The 20,670-nt window shown below is 43.6% G+C and overlaps 1 protein-coding gene across 13 annotated transcripts in view; it reads left to right on the forward strand.

The window, feature by feature from the left end:
• The window catches only part of MAGI1 (membrane associated guanylate kinase, WW and PDZ domain containing 1), a 503,738-nt gene that overhangs the window by 249,919 nt on the left and 233,149 nt on the right, over window positions 1-20,670 (forward strand). For all 13 annotated transcript variants that reach the window (XM_081852289.1, XM_081852290.1, XM_081852295.1 and 10 more), the window contains exon 2: window positions 18,817-18,933. In XM_081852289.1, the coding sequence (XP_081708415.1) occupies window positions 18,817-18,933 (117 nt within the window). The remainder of the gene's footprint in view (window positions 1-18,816; window positions 18,934-20,670) is intronic.

The following is a 20,670-nucleotide window of genomic DNA, read 5'->3' on the forward strand; positions in this document are numbered from 1 at the left end:
TAAGAACAGTTTCAGGTTAAGAACAGACCTCCAGAATGAATTAAGTTCTTAACCCAAGGTACCACTGTATATGACAAATAATGGTGGGTAAGTAGTTGACTGTTCTGCAGAGATGGGCTAATTCTTCTGCACGTTGGCGAATGAGCTGTAGGAGCTTGGGAACTTCCTCTCTCTGTGCTGCTACGTTTAATTTAGAATTATGTAGATGTACTTAATGGGTTATGGCTACCATTGTGCAGTGCAGGAAGGCATAAGTGGCAAGGAAGATTGATTAAATGCCTCACTGTAGCCTCTGTTATTAATCATTCCCAAAATCCATTCGTAGCGGGAAGAGTGGAAGGCAGTGAAGGGTGCTGGTACAATCCATAAACACTAAAAAAAGAATAACCACTGACAGAAAAATAACCCCAGCCCTTCGCTTTGTCGGTAATGGAAAATGCTACTTCTTAAGTGGGTACCCTCCAGTTTGCCAGTGAAAAACTGTAGCAAGATGGTAACTTAACATCTTAACATCATCCGGAACCTTCCAGGGAGAAAGGAACTCTGAAGTGTTGTAACAACAGTTATTTCATACTGAATAACTCTACAAAATAAGGCAATTCAAAGCTTTAAAAGGAACATTAACTTTTACAAAGGTTTGATGGGTTCATATGCCTTGAATGTCTTTTACCTTTGGTAATTACATCGCCTCAAGTATGGATGTGGCATGTGACATTTCGCTCTTCATAAAATCAATGAGAACTGAACCCAGTAGTGTGTACCTGGTTATGAATGCATTGCCACAATAATCTGATAACTAAAAATAACTGTGCCTAATTATGTTTGTTGCGATAGGAAACTTTGAACCTGAAATTACCACCATTCAGCTAAAAATGCTAAGCTGACAGGATTCACGCTAAAAGCTAACTTAATGCTAAGAAAGTCTCCGGGATATAAAATATTAAGCCACAGCTATTGATTATGGATTATTGATTCTGATATATATAACTTTAACAAAGGGAAAGTACAGGCGTAATGTTATTGCATTTTTTATTTCGGTTGGAAATGAGGTATAAATATAAAAGAGATGGCTGCTTTTGAGAAGCGGGGAAAGAGGGAGATGTTACAGCATAGGAATTTGTGGGGAGGGGGGAGAAGATTGCTGGTATAAGGTTTCAACTATTTTTTTTTTTAAAATAATATTTATTGAAAGTTTCCAAATATAACAAAAAAAGAAAACATTTACTTTTAAACCTTATTTTCATTAGCATCTTTCCAGGACTTCCCCACCCCACCCCCTCTTGTATTCCAGTTCCTTCGAATAAATTCAGCAAGTTCGTACCCCAAATTTTAGACTTATTGTCATTGACCCAATGTTAAAAATATTTTTCCATCCCCTAAAATCGACCCCTGTTCCCTTCCACGAGTTCCCCTCTTTAATATGCAGAACAGAATAGAATAAAAAAATAAAAAATAAAAAATATAGTATAATTTTACACCCTTTGGATTCCAAATTTCCCTCCCCCCTTTCCCGGTTGTGTTCCCCAATGTCCATCAATGTCTGCTGTCGTCCTGGAGATCCCACATCTAGGCCGAAATCCTTCACAACTCCACTTTGCCGTCTTTTTAATAGTCTTTGCCATCTTTTTTGTCGTCTTTAATTTCGAGCATCCAATCTTGGAAGGATTCTATCTCAAGAAGGTCCATTTTTTCCATCCAGATCTCTATATTTAAGAGTAAAACTCCAATTTTATTTCTTTAGACCTTTCAAATCTGGATGTCCCAAATGTTCCCACTTCCAGCTTTGTCCAATTCTTGTTGTTCTTGTTGTTCTTGTTGTTCTCTCTCCTCACTTTCCTCTGGTTTCTTTTCCTGCTCCACTGCAAAAATGTTCTAATTCCAAAAGCTTCTAGTTCCTCTACAGAGGCTTTGTTATTCAGGAACAAAACCTTACGTCAAGTCCCTTCCATTCTTCAATAGATAAATCTATTGTCTCCTTTAGTGTAGAGACCTCTGTAGACAAAATAGTGTTCCATTTCTGCAGTTTTCCCAGGAGATAAAAAGTCCTATTCAATTCCATGCGTACAGCAATACTTGTAGTGTCCCACAGCCCCTCTAGAGGGATTATGGTAACTCAGTTTCCTTACAGATCACACCCAACAGTCAAAGTAACTTGTTATCCCTTGTTTTCAACAATTTATATCAAATTGTAACAAATGTAACTGGCAAAGTCCTCGTAACAAAGTTCTCTTTTTATTCTTCAACTTTGACAGCTCCTTTGACAGCTGTCAAAGCTTCTATTTCTCCTCACCAGGCACTCTCACGAATCGCTCCCGGTTCCGGGGGGGGGGGGTTACGTTTTAGCTCACAAGTTCCACTTTTCTCCTCCAGCACAGTCTTATAATTTTCCGTCGTGAAATTAATAACTTTATCAATATAAAATAGCTCTCGATCTTAGTTGTCAAATCTTTGCTTTAAATCCTCTACAACAGGGGGGAGACGGACTTCCTTTTTGCACCTCCCCCGCTTGTTCCAAATTTTTTTTTAAAAAAAATTCCTTTTAAATTCGATTTCCCAATTACTCACGGGTTGTTCTTTGTAGTCCAAATTTTCAATGGAAGAAGTCAGCGCTCTCCGTCAAATGGCATGTGGCTTCACTTGGCAGGGGAAGCGGAGGACTCATAGCACCACACCACCCCCCGTCCCCCGCTCCGTAGCCTTTAAAAAGGCTCCTTCGCGGGTTGGGGGGGCGCAAACGGTGCCCGCCGAGTCACCATGTCCATGGGTTTCAGCGCCCATGGTTTTTGAGGGTCCCCGCGTCGCCGGCGCGGTAGGACCCAGCCCCTGCCGAGCAGGCTCCCTCCGGAGCTCGGAGGGAGTCCGCCATTCGGCGATGGCGCTAACCCGGAAGTCTAAGGTTTCAACTATTTGAATCTTACACAAGATTCAAGCTGCAATCCTGTGTATGCTTACAGTAAGCCCTAGACAACGTACACGGGAGTTACGTTCCAGAGATTGCGCCTAAAGCCAAAATTGTGTATGATCAAAACCCATTGGAATCAGTGGTGGGTGGGAGTGCGAATGTCATTTTTTTTCTGGAACCTTGCTCGCTTTTTGCCCCTCCCCTTTATTTATTTATTTCTGATGACACACAAGTAAAATTGCACGCAAGTTGTAGCCGCACTGTAAAAAGGGAGCAGGTGAAATACTTTGGATAGAGGTGTGTAGGATTGGGCAATCAAAGATGCAATGAACTCCTTTTTTAAGGGAAAATTGGCAAACCGTACTTTTCCGTGTATAAGACTAGGTTTTTAAATTTAAAATCTATGTTCAAAATTGTGGGTCGTCTTATACATGGATACAGTCTCCCGTGTTATACACGGAAAAATATGGTAAATCAGACTATTGTAATATCTCAAAAACCTTAAAATATATGTTCAGTCCATTCCCCTTGGAATTCAGCCAGGTAGCTCATTACAAGTGTTAGTTATTGGCCACAGAGCAGCAGCAGTAAAAAAGAAAGAAAGAAAAGAAAAAGTGATGCCACAGGTTAGAAAGCTGTGCGGTTAAAACCACTTTCCCCACTCCTGGTATTCCTATTATCCCCCTAGGTGTCTGCCTTTCTTCTTGATTGCTGCATCATTACTGCTATCATCTTCAGTGATCTCCCCTCCCCCCCATGAAGGGTATTAAGTCAAATGTTTAGATAGAGTGGTTAGAAGTACCTGCAGTCCTGTTCAGTGCATGCAGAAGGCCATACCCTCCAACATTTCTCCGATCAAAATAGGGATGTCCCATTCCATATGTATAATTTTACTATTTATACCCCACACATTTTACTGGGTTCCCCAGCCACTCTGGGTAGCTTCCAACATATATAAAAACATAGTAAAACATTAAGCATTTCAAAAAAATAATAATCCCTATACAGAATTGCCTTCAGATGGCTCGGGGGGGGGGTGTCGGATAACTCCATACCCTCCAACATTTCTCAGATGAAAATAGGGACGTTGTAAGGTAAAGTAGGAAATTCTGGGATCAAATCCAGAAACCGGGACAGCTTCTCTAAATCAGGGAGGTCCCTGGAAAATAGGGATATTTGGAAGGTCTGCAAGGTCTGTATGAGAAGGTTATGAGCAAAGGGTGGGAATAAGGGCGGCTGTGTTGTTGTGCAGAGGCTTGTTAACTGATTTCTCTTGGCTAATTTCACTGAGCAATGCTTGAGTGTGTTGCATGTGCTTCAACAGAAGAGGGAGTTAAGTGCTTCTGTGCTCATCTGCAATGTGAAAAGCTGCTGGTTATCCCCCTTCTCTTCCAGTCCCTTTGGTTTGAGCCAGGCCAGTCAACGGCTACAGGCAAGACGCGCAGAAATCTTATGTGCGTGTGTTTATTTATAAAACATTTGTATCCCGCATTTCCCGCACTTGTGGCAGCCTAGAACAATAAATAGAACAAGGAAGTGTGTGATGATCTTGTAAAACCCCTAAAGACAGCCAAATTAAAAGATCTGCATCAGCTTCCAAGTACCTTCCCAAAGGACGTAGGTCTCAGAATCCCTTCTTACGTCTCTCCAGAAAGAGCTTTGCCAAACCTCTGAGGGACTGTTCCATGAACCTGAGGCAGTCTCTGAAAAGCCCTGCTGTTTCCTGCTGTTGTCAGGGTCCCCTGCAGAGAATAAATACAAAGCAGGGCACCAGTGGAAGAACTTAATTGATGGAGAGGTATGTAAGAGGCAAGGTGGTTTCTAAGATATGTGCATCCTAGACCAAGCCATTTGGCCATTGCTTCAACTTATTCCTGCATTTCAGGGGGTTGGACCCTAGGGTCCCTTCCAACGCTACAATTCTAGGATTGCTTCAGTGATCCTTGCTGCTTTCTTCAGACTTTTCTTCAAAAAATAGTTGTTTAGAAGCACTCTTGCATCTTAAAATTGTTAAATAAATAGGGGGAACGGGACGAATGATGTACAGTGGTATGTCGGGTTAAGAGCTTAATTCGTTCCGGAGGTCCGTTCTTAACCTGAAACTATTCTTAACCTGAGGTACCACTTTAGCTAATGGGGCCTCCTCCTGCTGCTGCGTCGCGATTTCTGTTCTCATCCTGAAGCAAAGTTCTTAACCCAAGGTACTATTTCTGGGTTAGTGGAGTCTGTAATCTGAAGTGTCTGTAACCTGAAGCGTCTGTAACCTGAGGTACCACTGTAGTAACATTAGGTGTCAGCGCTCCCAGCAGGGTTTGCAGGACTATGTTCTAGAGGAAAATATATTTGGAATATTGGGGACTGAATAGGGGCAGCCCTACCCTTATATACAGTCAGGCAGCAGCCTCTCGAACCAGATTTTGGTGTCACGAAAGGGTAGCAACTTTAGTTATTTAATTTGTTACGGGTCATCATCTGTTTTCATAACAATGAGCTGTTTATTTACTGTACTACTGTACTACCTTTCTAAGCAATTACGCCCAAACTGCCTCTCAATGTATAAAATGCACAGTTAGTATACGAATTCAAAAAACACATTATAACAATCAGAAATTATAATAATATCAGTAAGTAAACACACACACACACAAATCCCTCCCTCCAAAACTGTATAAAGCAATTTATTATGATTCTGTTTTTTCTGCCAAGAAGGGAGAGAGATTTTAGATTGTTAGATTTTCTGCCTCAGGTGCCACAATAATGTGCCTGGCCTTGGTGTTAGGTGGGGACAGGGTTTGTTGCTCTGCCTCAGGCTGCAAAATGTATTGGGCTGACTCGGGCCCTAGGACTGGTTCATGTCCTTCTGTGAGTTCAAAATGAAACAGCACAGTGCCAAAATGAGCAGAGAGGCCTATCTGCTGCCTCACGCTGACCGCTTAGTAGACAGAGGCTATCAGGCAGATGGCGATTGAATTTGCCCCCAGTATGATTTCGCAATACGATCAGGTGCCTTTGGGTGAGAATTGTGCTCACAGATTGCTTTAGGTTGGTCGTTCCAGAAAGAGCTTTCTTCCCTAGTTAATAGTATAAAATGGTTTGGTTGAACAGCAGGTGGGGATTGCTTTATTTTAGGAGGAAAGTCTAATGATTCTGAGGGAGCATTGGGGCTGTGGGGCTGCTCACAAAAGCACTGTTTTAGTGGACACGTAAATTGGCAATGGCAACTGCAGGGAACGTGGCTGGGGGACAGAAACAGCAAAAGGGATCCAGTGTGAAGAGAGGTGGACTCAGGCTCTGTTCATTCTAGATTTTAATTATGTAAAAATTGAATATTTTTCTATTACTCTATTACGTAATATGTAAATCCCCTATTACTCAGAGTTGCAAAACATGGTTGGGTTCCAAAGTGCCACTGTTCCTTTCAGGAGCCAGCGTTAAATGTTTATAGACACCGATCTTGCAGAGACTTGGAGTAGCGGATGTTTCATTCTTTGGGGCGAGTTTCTAATGTTTAGGCAAGCAGATGCCAGGGCTCCTTACACCTCTGCAGACATCCTCTCTCCCCGCTTGTGTGTTTAATGCCCTGCAATTTGCTCCTGGTGTGGGTTGAGTAGACACTTCCTTGGAATGAGCAGCAGAGGCCAGCAGTGTCACCGCCCAGCCATCTCTCTCATTTAACTCTTAGTGTGGTGTAGTGGTTAAGAGCGGTAGACTCGTAATCTGGTGAACCAGGTTCCCGTCTCCTCCACATGCAGCTGCTGGGTGACCTTGGGCCAGTCACACTTCTCTGAAGTCTCTCAGCCCCACTCACCTCACAGTGTTTGTTGTGGGGGAGGAAGGGAAAGGAGAATGTTAGCCGCTTTGAAACTCCTTAAGGGGAGTGAAAAGCGGGATATCAAGTCCGAACTACTACTACTACTACTACTACTACTACTACTACTACTACTACTACTACACTTCTTCTTCTTCTTCTTCTTCTTCTTCTTCTTCTTCTTCTTCTTCTTCTTCCCTTCTATTTTATACTCCATTGCCCGTTTTGGTTATACAGTGGTGCCTCGCAAGACAAAATTAATTCGTTCCGCGAGTTTTTTCGCCTTGCGATTTTTTCGTCTTGCGAAGCACGGACTTTGGAAAAGCTTCAAAAATCACCAAAGTCTTCAAAAACCTCAAAAAAGGCTACCACACCGCGTGCTATGAGTTGCTCCTCGAAGTGAATGCACGGTTTTAAGAAAAAGGAAACAAACTTGCAAGACAAAGGAAACAAACTTGCAAGCCCATAGGGAAATCCGTCTTGCGAAGCAACTCAAAAAACGAAAAACTCTTTCGTTTTGCGAGTTTTTCGTCTTTTGAGGCATACGTCTTGCGAGGTACCACTGTATAAGAGTGCACAAAGAAGGGTTGAAACACACAACACTTGGTTTCTGCGATTGGCAATGGCGGTTGTGGTTGTGTAGCAGTCACACAGAACCAGAGATGACACAACAGCAGGCGCTGCACAGTGTTGCAGGCGAGAGAGGATGGTCAGGCAGTGAAGACAGAAGCTTGGATGAGACAAACAACTTTGGGGGAGGACACACACTCCCTGTGCTCAAGAAGTAATATTTATATATATCTAGTTGCATATAGATCTAGTTACATATGTGCCTCTGTATTCGTTTAAACCAAATATCTATTCAGGCACAAAAATAAGGAAATATCCCAAGCTACTCTGTGTACAGCCAACACATTTCCTGAAAGAGTAATCTGGACTCCAAGGAAACGTGCAGTGCCAGCTGCAGATTTTTTGGGGGGGTGGGGGAGCAGGCTTGGGCAAGATTCCCTCAGTGGGCCCCTCCCTGAGTGGGTTCAGCAACTGTTCACTTTTTGCCCAGTCATTGCCCCCTGTATGTCTGCCCAGAGGGAAAGCACAAGGGAAGTGAAAGAAGCTATCTTCTTATCCTTCCACTCTTGGAATAGATTGTATGCCCAGAGATGGCAGGTGAACAGGCCAGAAGGCTCCAGTGGTTGATAGTGGTTCCCTTGTGGAGATGGGCTTTGGCAGCTGCCCAGTTGTGCCTTCCACTTGCACTGCTACAAGTTTAGTAGCTCCTTATGCCTGCATGAGCTACTGACAGCTCAAATGTTGTAGCTCTTTCTGTTTGTGACATCCAGAATCTTCAGACTTGGACCACGCAGGATGCTGGTCTATGCACGATGCACAACCCGCTGGCCCAACGTGCAATGACTGCAGCGATTTTTGTACTTCTTATTACAGTTATTCAAGGGTGAATTCACCCATTTTGCTCTGCATGGTGAGTCTAGTTATATGGCTCCCAGTGACTGGCCTTTGCTTGCCAGGTGCTGCAAAAGCCCCCACAAAGCTAAGGTTCTATCTATGGCAAGTAATTACATGTGGAAATAAGGAGGCAAAACACAAGGGTTGAGTGCAATTGCAGGGAGGGTCTACGAAGAGTGGCATTCTATGCATGCTTACCAAGGCACATTGAAATGTGCAGAATTTGCTGCCAAGGAAGCATGAATGGGATCAGGCTGATGGACTCATACCAAGGTACCATTCAGCTAACCTTAATAGATGCTGTACCGATTTACGTGCTGAGCTTAAATATTTGATAGCCAGTGCTGAATAGGACTGGAACCTTTTGGCAATTTTTATTCCTTTGGCCGCTTGCCTTACCTGGGAAAGTGCAGCGCTGTTGAGAGCAATTTTGAAATAAAAGCGCAGTTGTGACACTGCAATGTAGAAATGTACAATATTGAGTTACAGGTAGCTGTATATTTTCATTAATCCACCAGAGAATGGCACAGACTGGAAGCATCAGTGAGTCATGCTTCTTCATACCACGCACTGCCTTGTTTGTAGTCCATAAATGTGCATGGGCCATTCTTGTTTCTACTGTGTACGCATCCAAAGGCACTGAACTATGCACTTTGTCTGAAAGTGGGTTGATCTTGATCATCGTATATGACTTTGGATTGCTTATGGACAGTGAATGTTTCAGGGGGTTTTTTATGACAAGAAGCTAGAGGGCTTGGATAAGCCTTCAGTAGGTGGTGCAGAGTAGCTTCCTTGCCATTAATATTGCCTGGCTGTGGATTCTGAAATTTCTCTAATGAACCAGCATGGTTTCCTGTGTGTCAGTCTTGGGGTGCCCATTTTAGTGCTGCCTGGTGGCTGTCATTCACCCTGTGGAGCCAAGAGCTCAGAAATGCATTAAGAAATTATTCTACATCACCAAAAAGAAATTGTGGTTGTTATTTTTTTGGGGTGGGGTGGGGTAGGGTAGAACCTGCCACTCACTCACAATTCCTCAGTGTCCTGGCAATTCACCTCCACCTCACTTCCGTACCTTTTCAGATATTTTGGAGAATAGACATTTAATGGCGATTCCCACTATTTTAAGAAATGTAGCAAAATTTGCGTTCTTCTCAGTCGAAACCCTCAGTGTCCTGGCAGCAAGTGCAGGAGGAAGTATCCTGTGCTATTTCAGCTTTCCACGTTTACTGGTGGCTTCCGCTCTTCCGTGAAGCAGGTAGCAGAATTTCCATTATCCCCAAAGTATGTTTTGGTCTAATCACCTTTTTCCGCAGCCCATTGCTTCTCCCTGGTCATCACCCAGTGCTGATTTTCCCCAAGTGCTTCCCCTGTTTGATGTGCATGAGGATCAGTTCTGATTCTTAGCTTGGCCTAGATATTTTCATTTCAATCGGATAAATGCCCTCCTGTATTTGATCCCCTGGGCACCCTTTTCTCACCTTTGCTCGCCTCTACTCTTTGGTGTCAATTCTAGAGAGGTTTTGAAGGCATGCCTCTCCTCTCTTTTCCCACATCAGCTTGTGTTTGATGAGTATTCTTCAAAGAGAGGAAAGGAGGAGGTGAAAAGAGTTGGAACCAAATGCTTGTCTCTTTTTCAGACACCAGTGAAGTGTGTGGGGGTGTCGTCTCTGGCTCCCAAAGAAGCTGCAGCTGATCTGTTCTCTCCCAGTGAAAGAATCAGAATCAGAGGAATCTTTATTTGCATCAGACATTAGCTGTAGCAATAAAACAAAATACAATGTACTGAAGGTAGAGGTAAAAAACTTAACTGTACAAAATACATTCTGGAGGTTTACATCAATAATCAAATTATAGATCTTATTCTAATTGCCCCTGCTAAATGTTTTGCAGTTTTTGCTGTCCCATGGTTATCTTGATCTGCTAGAAGATATGACACAGTAGAGACCTTGGTATGGATAGCAGTAGAGGGGTAATAACCTCACTGCTCCAATTTTTATAAAGAGTGCAGACTAGAAGCACATGACCCACTGACTCAACACCACCATCTCCACATGGACATAAGCATTTTTCCAGCGGAATTTTTGGAAATCGACCCTCAAGTACAGCTGAAGGCAGTACACAAGGGAAATCTTGCATAAGTGAAACCGCATATGAATTTTGGAATTGTTGCAAATAGGGTGCCAACGTCTCAAAATGACTATGTGGAAAATAATCATACCATGGACACAATTTCCCAATGTTCTCTCCCAATGAAATATTTATTCACACACTATAAAACAGTTTCTATGTTTTTCACTCCCACCTTTGCAGTGCTTAAGCTAGAGGTCCAATTTGCAGCTTGCCCAGAGTAGCATCTGGTCTAAGAAAAGCACCCATAACAATAAAGCCCTAAATCTAGCACTGTTTGTTTATTGCATCCTATGAAAACAGAATCTCCCCCACCCCATCCATTTGTCTATAACACACGGCAGTGTTGCAGTTCTGTGCACACTTACTTGAGAGCAAAGCCTGCTGAACTCTTAAGTAAGCATGCATAAGACTGTGTTGCAGTGCCCATTACAGAGCAATTCTAAATATGGTTTGGGATTGCAGAACCACTACACTAACCAAAGCCTTGCAGCTTAAGATCAGCAGATCCATGGTTTGCTCTGCTGCGTGCGCGTGCGCGCGCACACACACACACAACACACACAACACACACAACACACACAACACACACACACACACACGACAGTCTGTAGGTAGTCACATTTCCTCTGGCAGCACAAATCAAGGAATTAGAAGTGTGCTGTTAGCATGCCAGACATTCTCCTGGACCTTGGTTTAGGAACTGGGAAAACTGTGTAAGTTCCAGGTCTTACGTGGAATGATGTTATTCAAGCCCTCATTTCCTGGCCTTATTTCTACCTCTTTAAGCACGAGTAGAAAACCAACCGCACTCATGAACATGTTTTTTGAGAATGAATGATGTATGAAATTGTTTTTGCTTGCCTTGAATCAAAATAGCTTTTCTAGCTTGTGCTAGCTGGAAGGGGTGTGTGCATGCCCACATTTTATATAAGCGAACTGTCCGCTTCCGTGATATTTTAACTTTGTTCTGTGTTGATGTATTTTGTGTGTTTTGTAACCTGTCCTAAAACAATTCTACGAAGAAGGGGAGAATACGCATCTTTAAAAAATAAATTCAAAATAATGCTGTGTAAGGTGTATCAGAGAAAACCCGGCGCATCTGCTGTGATTCAGATCACACTCCCTGTCCCAACAAAGAGACACAATTCAGAGATGAGAGCAACAGGTTCATTCTGTTATGCAACATTCAAGCCAGCCAGCCAAGCCATAAGAATAATAATAATATTAATAAATTATTAGTACCCTGACCATCTGGCTTTGTTTCCCCAGCCACTCTGGGCAGCTCCCAACAGAATTAAAAGCGCAATAAAACATCAAACATTAAAAACTTCCCTAAACATTCTCACTAACCAGCACGATCTGAACAGAAATTTCTTCCTGATCTTAGATACGGCAGTCACCTAACAGAGCCTTCCCACCCAGGTCCCCTTCATTTTAAAAAATAAAAAAGAAAGAGAGAAACTGTGCAGACAAGAAGCAGGCCATTCAATACTGTTTTGTTTGTTTTCTTCCTCTTATCTCACTGAGCAGTGTGAAGCTTTGACCTGAAAGCCACAGGGATATTGCAGCCTGTAGACTGGCAGATGTAACATTCCTGACTTACATAAATCACTCTCTTTTGTCACTGCTGGCATAAGGCCAGTGAGTGTTCTAATTATTGAATGGCTTTTATAGCCCCATTACTTATAATCACTTTTGGTCTACAGCTGGGAGGCCAGGATGGAGCAGAGCGAAGTAATATAGCACAAAATGTTACCATTTGTTATCTGCTCCTGGGATTAGGGTTATGCCAGCAACAGGAGTTTAGATGCTTGATGTTGTGTTAATCTTTTTTTTTTTTAATGCACCAAAAAACCCCAACATTATTGGACGCTGCTGTTCTGAACAGGGTGACTGCATCCGAGCAGTTATCAATATATGTTGAGTATGATGGGGGGTTTTTTTTTTGGACTGATGGCGGAATATGTGTTTTGATTTTGCTGTATTGGTTGTGTTTGATGGCTACGTTGGCTGCAAACGACCCACCCTGTGATCGTTTTGGCAAAGAGCAGGATATAAATTTCAAAAAACAAATTAAATGGTATGTGCTCACCTGAAGCTTTCCACTTCACAAGGGAAACCGTTCTGGGCAATACCCAACAAATAAAATTCTAAAGGGTGCCATTTGCTCAAGCAGGAACAGCATGTATGATTTTTCCTTTCTGCACCAGAACATTTGCAGTGGCCTGAATGCTGTACAAATCGCTACTGTGCGACCTCTTAACTCACGGAGGGCCTCATTTCCTATATGTTCTCTTGCAGGGTTTCCCATTCAGTCCTAATACGGACTCGCAGTGGTGATGTTTCTCATTGCCAAGCACCAAGGTGCAATGGCATGTAGAGAGGAGTCCTCCTCAGATTTGGCAGTCATTTCCTCTGGAGTTGTGCAGTTTTTGGTTGGGATGTCTTTATAAGAACAAGCATGTCTCGATTAGGTTGTTTTTAAAATTATATATTGGGAGAGTACCTTTTGGGGACATCGGATTTGGAGAAAGCAATGGGGAAATACTGAAGGAAGTAGTCTTCTGGAGTTCTTTTGGACTTTAAAATTCCAACCAATGTTGTGAAATTATATATGGAAGGTTATTGGGAACCAGTACTGAACCTTAAGTACTTGTGTGCATGTGTCAGACAAACATCACTGCAGCATCCTATAGTGTCATCTGGTGCTACTTACTTGCATCTAGTGAATAAATGTATACTCAAAAGAAAGCCACACTGAGTTCTGTGGGCCTTACTCCCAGGTAAGCTTGAGTGGGGATGGAGTGTTTTATCTAAGCAGCCAGGGCTCCTTGGGATGACAAGATCTTTTTGCACCAGGTCAGTGAGGACCATTTGCTTTTTAAAATTCTCCCATATATACAGAACTTCCTGTGCGCCTTTCAGACTGTATCTTTAGGTTTCCCCCTCAGTGTCAAATAACTGGGGTGAAATAAGTGTTGTTTATTTTTTATAATACATGGAAGATGAATCTCCCTTGGGAGGTTCTGGACTCTCCTTCCTTGGAGGTTTCTAAGCAGAAGTTGGCTGGCCATCTGTCATGGATGCTTTAGCTGAGATTCCTACATTGCAGGGGGTTGCACTAGAATAGGCTTCCTCAAACTCGGCCCTCCAGCTGTTTTGAGACTACAATTCCCATCATCCCTGACCACTGGTCCTGCTAGCTAGGGATCATGGGAGTTGTAGGCCAGAAACATCTGGAGGGCCGAGGTTGAGGAAGCCTGCACTAGAAAGATGGCCCTTGGGGTCCCTTCCAGTGCCATGACTCTATGTGTTTTTCTGCTTCAACAATATTTCCTTACGTTCCTATCATTTTATGTAATTGTATTATGTATAAATTAGAAAAATTATAAATGAAATATGTTCTGTTTACAAACAAAACATTTAAATAGCTACCTTTCTACTGGTAGGATGGAGGGGGGCATGGGTGTAGCCAGAATTTTTGTTAGGGGGGGGCAGAACCTCAAATTTGTATTGATTTGTATTTTTACTTGGGGGGGGGGAACAACTGCCCCCTCTTGGCTACGCCTATGGGGGGTCCAGGAAGGAAACAAGGTCGGAAGGGAGCCATGGTTGGAAAAAGTTTGAGAAACAATGTATTCCAGATGGGATTAATCTTGAAGTTTGCTGCCTTCTGATTTAGCAGCATCTTCCACTTTTCTTTCAAGAAACATCCCATCTGGAGTGTTGCCAGTGCATGATGTTCTGTATTAGCTTCCAGTAGCCTTCTAGATATAATTATAAAGATGCTGGTTTAGACTTACAAAGCCACAAATTGCTTGACCCCTGCAGGACTACCTCTTTCCATGTGTTCCATTGCGCGCGCGCTCTCTCTCTCTCTCTCTCTCTCTCTCTCTCTCTCAAAATCCTCTTTCATTAGCTTACATTGTGCAACAAATCTGTGAGTTCCATTGGGTGAGGTATGGAGCGTGGCTTGCTCAAGGTAATTAAAACAGATTAATAGTTGAAGAGGCATTTGAGCTTGAGTTCCCTACATTCATACCATTTTCTAGCTTCATCAAGGCAACTATGTAGCACTCAAGTGTACAGTGTATCAGCAGTTAGGAGAAATAGCTTTTCAAAAAATGGTTTGAGCCAAATGGATGATTAGGGTTTTTGGTAGTTATCTTTTGCTTTGCATTCTCAGAGGTGTTCAGTCCACCTGCACCTAAAAGCATCATCATCATCATCATTATTTTTTAAGTGTTTGACAAGGTTTGCATGCAAATTTATTACTCTCAATGAATAAGAATAAGAATGTTATTATTTATATGCTGCCCAGCTGACTGGGTTGCCGCAACCACTCTGGGCAACTCCCAATTTCCCTATATGGGGCTGCCTTCAGATGTCTTCTAAAAGTCAATAGTTGTTTATTTCCTTGACATCTGATGGTAGGGTGTTCCACAGGGCAGGCACCTCTCCCAAGAAGGCCCTCTGCCTGGTTCCTTGAACCTCATAGTGAGGGAAACACCAGAAGGCCCTGGATTCTGGACCACCATGTCCAGGCTGAATGATTAGTATAGAGACGCACCTTCAGGTATACAGGGCTGAGACTGACCTAGAATTGTTATTTTACCTTTGACAAAAAAATAACTATGCATTAACATTTTAATTCCCGGGATGGGGGTGGGGGGTGGGTCAGGGAATATGTCCACACATATATTTATTGTATTTGTCACCTAGGTTTGTAGACTGCCCTTCATCACTTATTATAGTGATCTCAGATTGGTTTCCAGAATGTCCTGAAACAAACAACAGTTAGAAAATATACAAGCTGATAAAGCAGTGACTGAAACTAATTAAGAAATATAAGTGCCTTGGCTTTCACCCTCGGGCACAATACTTGATACTCTTGGCTCCAGGAAACCCAAAAGCTTTATTCCATAAGTCAGCACAGAGTCTCAGCATTAGCTCAGAATACAAGATGTACTGCTCAGAGATCCATTTGCAAAGTTCTAAGATGCAGAGCTAGGGACACGGGTGGCACTGTGGGTTAAACCACAGAGCCTAGGGTTTGCTGATCAGAAGGTCGGCTGTTCAAATCCCCGCGACGGGGTGAGCTCCCGTTGCTCGGTCCCTGCTCCTGCCAACCTAGTAGTTTGAAAGTACAAGTAGATAACTAGGTACCACTCCGGCGGAAAGGTAAACAGCGTTTTTGTGCGCTGCTCTGGTTCACCAGAAGCGGCTTAGTCATGCTGGCCACATGATCCGGAAGCTGTACGCCGGCTCCCTCAGCCAGTAAAGTGAGATGAGCGCCGCAACCCCAGAGTCAGTCACGACTGGACCTAATGGTCAGGGGTCCCTTTACCTTTAAGATGCAGAGCTAGGCATGAGTTTAAGTGCTTCTGCCATGTTGGTGTGGCTGCTGGAGCTGTTTGTGACGGTGCAGACAATCATAATGGGCCTCATTTCTCTTGACTTTCCCTTCTCCTCCAGTTCACCAGGCTCTGCCAATCGGCCAACTGCCTCTTCAGCTACCCTGAGAAACTCATTCTTTGGAGGTGGGATAGGACTCAACCAACTCCTCTTGCTGGAATGTCTGACCATGGCAGGCTGGAAATAGATAACCTTCTCTATCATTTTTGTATGATTCTATGTTTTATATGCTGTGGCTTCTGGGTGGCTTCATTTTTCAGTAGAATTTTGTCCTGCAGCCTTGAATGCCTTTTGGCATTGTGGCGGCATATAAATCTTTAAACCAACTAAATCGTAGAATCTGTCCATAACCTTCAGTTGGAGATGATTCAAACTGCTATTGGAAAGTAGTTTATTGCAATGACAGGATTGAAAGGAGGGTTCAGACTGGAAACTGCTGCTCAACGTATATAGGCTTAGGGCTTCAGTGCTTGCAATCTGACCAACCACTGTGCTGAGTTCATTATGGTTCTGGAACGTAGAATCATAGAATAGCAGACCTGGAAGGGACCATGAGGGCCATCTAGTCCAACTCCCTGCATTGCAGGGAAATTTTGCCAAATGTAGGACTCAAATCCATGGCCCTGAGATTAAGAGTCTTATGCTCTCATGCTCTACCGACTGAGTTCCTCTCATTTGCTTGTGAGGAGGGGCTTGTCAGCTAGGGAATTTACAGTGGCAGTGCAGCGTTAGTGGCAAGTTGTTCTGTTATGAGAAGACCCAGGTGTCTTCTGCCCATAGCCGCATAGGAGCCACTCTTCTGTAATGTTATCCTGTGCTTCTGGGAGCAGTATGTGAATGGTGGAATCATGTGAGTCTTTCCTAAACAATGGAAAGGCCCAAGCAGTGTGCCACAGCCACATATTTACGTCTTTTACTGAAAACCCACAGTGGGAAAGGATGTCATCAACAGATAGCTCAGTTGATAGCTCAGATAGCTCAGACTCAACAGATAGCTCAGACTCTTAACCTCAGGGTCATGGGTTTGAGCCCCACGTTGGACAAAAAGATTCCTGCATTTCAGGGGGTTGGACTAGATCAAGGTTTCCCAAACTTAGGGTTCTTGGACTACAATTCCCATCATCCCTGACCATTGGTCCTGCTACCTAGGGATGATGGGAATTGTAGTCCCCCCAAAAAACAGCTGGACACCCAACTCTGGGAAACCCTGGACTAGAAAATCCTTGTGGTCCCTTCCAACTCTACAATTCTATGAAAGGTATCTCCCATGTGAATGTGATTGGGGGGAGAGGAGGGCACCCCGTTCCATTTAAGGCAAAGCAAATGTACTTATTTTCACTGGAAAACTCTTGGAGCACGTACAGTGAAACTGGAATGGGGGTGGCGGTGGGATTTGCAAAGGTATCTTAAATCCTGTGGGAGTTTGCATTAGTGGAACAATTTCATTTCAGCTTAATTATTTCGCGTGCCTGGAGAATGAATTTGCTGGGCCCTTGTGGGACTCTTGGAAGTGTAAAAATAGATGAGTATGTGACAGAGAGAAGTGTTGCTTAATTGTTTCCCCTCCCCCCCTTTTTTTTGGGGGGGGGAATTGACTGATCCCATGCCCTGCTAGGAGCTCATTAGTGGGAATTCAACAGGACTAATAAAAATGTCTCTTTCGCAAATCCCAGAACAGTGATTAGTCCTGGAAGTCTCTAATGGAGTTCTGTTCCTATAGAAAAACTTAGAAGATCCTTGATTTTTTTTTTTAATTAAGTGTTTCAAATTCATATTTTTAACTACAGCACATTAAGTCCCTGCTGGTCTATGACCAAAATAACTAATGAGTACATTTATTGATGTATATGATTATGAACATAGAAGAAGAAGCTATATGTGATTTATATCCTGCATAAATTGTGTGTGCTGATACTGCACAATTTCGCCTTTGAATATTTCACCTACTTGTACAAACATCTCATGACACTGTAATATATTTGACTTAAAAGGAACCTATACATCCTTCTTGGTCAACAGAAAAACCGAGATGCAATTGCAGCTTAGATATTGGGGACTATTAAATCAAGAAACCCATTGCCTGGTTAAGATACTGTTAATATGTGCAGGTTGTTATTAGTTTAGCAGACTGGTGTTGGAAACGACTTGTTATGTTACTGTTTAAACCCACTGGGTAGATTTGGTCATAATGGGTGGTATTCAGCTAAGTTTAGACCCACTGAAATTAATGAACATGACTAAACTAGGGTCATTGATTTCAGTAGGTCTCCCTGAGTAGAACTTAGCGGTTTAGTGTACACGTTTATGTACACCTAAGTGTACAACTTTGCCTTTCCTCTTTCATTTGTGTCCTGGTTTTGGTGCTTTGTTCTTCGTTCGTTTACACCAGAGTTTTGTCTCAAATGGATAGCTCTCGCTTAATATCTGCTTATCATCTACAGTGTTTCCCAACCTTGCATCTCAGGCAGTTTTTGGACTACAGTTCATATCATCCCTGACCACTGGTCTTGCTAGCCTGGGATGATGGGAGGTGTAGTCCAAAAACAGCTGGAGACCCAAGTTTGGGAAACACACATCTAGGATTTGAAACTCAGAGGCCTGTCTAAGTTACAGCAGTGGATGTTTAGACTTTACCCAGACCTGATTGCTGTGGAGGTTGCAAATGTTAGTTTATTTGAGTATTTCCCAACTAAAGACCAGGCAGCTCTGCTATGCTAATCTGTGTGTCCAGCCTTCCTTTTTACCTAAGCCTTGGGCTTTGTAGAAGAAGAAATGCTCTCCCTTTTAAAATATTTTTTCCCCATCATCATTTTGTCTATGTCATTTTTTCTCCCAGTGCAGAAAAAATATGTGCTATTGCCAGGAGTGAGGGTGATAATCCCTTTAGCACCAGCAGGAAGGAAGAAGGGTTGTAAAGCCAGGGAGATTTCATGTTTGCAGCAAGTTATTTTTGGTAATTAGCCATTTACAGAAAACGCACATGAAAACAGCATACCATAATTCAGAGGAACTGCAGATTGCAAGTCTAATGTTAGCTAGAGCTGGCAATGTTAATCCCTTCTCTGCTCAATTTGTGATTGCTTTCTTTTTCTTGCAGGAAGTCGTCTGAACAAAGATCTGAGACATTATCTCAACCAGAGGTTTCAGAAAGGATCTCCAGATCACGAGCTGCAACAGACTATTAGAGATAACCTTTATCGTCACGCTGTGCCTTGTAAGTAGCTAACAATTCATCTAGTGAATTTAGTATAATAAAACTAAAAACAAACAAACCCTTTGGTGCTAACTTTTTGATGACAGCCAATGGGGCTGCTGTGTGGAGACCTGGTTTTTTTGGTTTAATTTTCTTACTAGGAGATGCTTGCTTCCGGTGGTGGTTGAGAAAATGCTGGATTTGCTTTGTTACCAGTTGCACAGAGTGCTTGGATGGAGAAGGTTAAGAAATTAAGGAGCAACAGCCTAGTGGTTAAAGCACATGGTTGGTCTATAGGAGGTCCCAAATTAAATCCCTGACATCACCTGTTTAAAAGATCAAGTACCAGGTGATGAGAAGGACCTTTGCGTTAAACCATGGAAGGCTACTGATGACAGTGGGCTAGATGGATTGAGGTTGAATCCTGACAAGACAGAAGTACTGTTTTTGGGGGACAGGGGGCGGGCTGGTGTGGAGGATTCCCTGGTCCTGAATGGGGTAACTGTGCCCCTGAAGGACCAGGTGCGCAGCCTGGGAGTCATTTTGGACTCACAGCTGTCCATGGAGGCGCAGGTCAATTCTGTATCCAGGGCAGCTGTCTACCAACTCCACCTGGTACGCAGGCTGAGACCCTACCTGCCCGCGGACTGTCTCGCCAGAGTGGTGCATGCTCTAGTTATCTCCCGCTTGGACTACTGCAATGCGCTCTACGTGGGGCTACCTTTGAAGGTGACTCGGAAACTACAACTAATCCAGAATGCGGCAGCTAGACTGGTGACTGGGGGCAGCCGCCGAGACCACATAACACCGGTCTTGAAAGACCTACATTGGCTCCCAGTACGTTTCCGAGCACAATTCAAAGTGCTGGTGTTGACCTTTAAAGCCCTAAACGGCCTCGGCCCAGTATACCTGAAGGAGCGTCTCCACCCCCATCGTTCTGCCCGGACGCTGAGGTCCAGCGCCGAGGGCCTTCTGGCGGTTCCCTCATTACGAGAAGCAAAGCTACAGGGAACCAGGCAGAGGGCCTTCTCGGTAGTGGCACCCGCCTTGTGGAACGCCCTCCCATCAGATGTCAAAGTGATAAATAACTACCTGACATTCAGAAGACATCTTAAGGCAGCCCTGTTCAGGGAAGTTTTTAATCTGTGATATTTTAATGTATTTCTGGTTTTTATGGAAGCCGCCCAGAGTGGCTGGGGAAACCCAGCCAGATGGGCGGGGTACAAATAATAAATTATTATTATTATTATTATTATACCTGGCCCAATATTTGGCAGCTTCAAATGTTCCATGGTGAATGTGGATCAATGAAGAGAGCTTCATAAGTTCCTGTTAACAATATGAAAAATGTTGGTTTTGACCTAAAAACTGTCTTTGACTCAAAAGCCGCCTTTCACCGCAAACCAACAATTTGATTACTTTCTCCCCCAATATACCGTATTTTTTCGCCCTATAGGACAGGACGCACTTCCCCCCTCCAAAAGTGAAGGGGAAATGTGTGTGCGTCCTATGGGGCGAATGCAGGCTTTCGCTGAAGCCTGGAGAGCGAGAGGCGTCGGTGCGCACTGCCCTCTTGCTCTCCAGGCTTCAGGAGAACCCCAGCGCCAGCCCCGCAAGCTCGGGGAACAGCGGGGAGGCGGAATGCTGCCATCCCGCTGTCTCCCGATGTGGTTTGGAGGCTGACGGCGGGGAGACGCATGCTTCTCCCCGCCGCCAGCCCCGCAAGTTCTGGGGACAGACCTGGTCTGAAGGCTGGCG

The sequence above is a fragment of the Podarcis erhardii genome, assembly GCF_964252035.2.
Source record: "Podarcis erhardii genome assembly, chromosome: 2".
In the NCBI taxonomy this organism is placed as follows: Eukaryota; Metazoa; Chordata; class Lepidosauria; order Squamata; family Lacertidae; genus Podarcis; species Podarcis erhardii.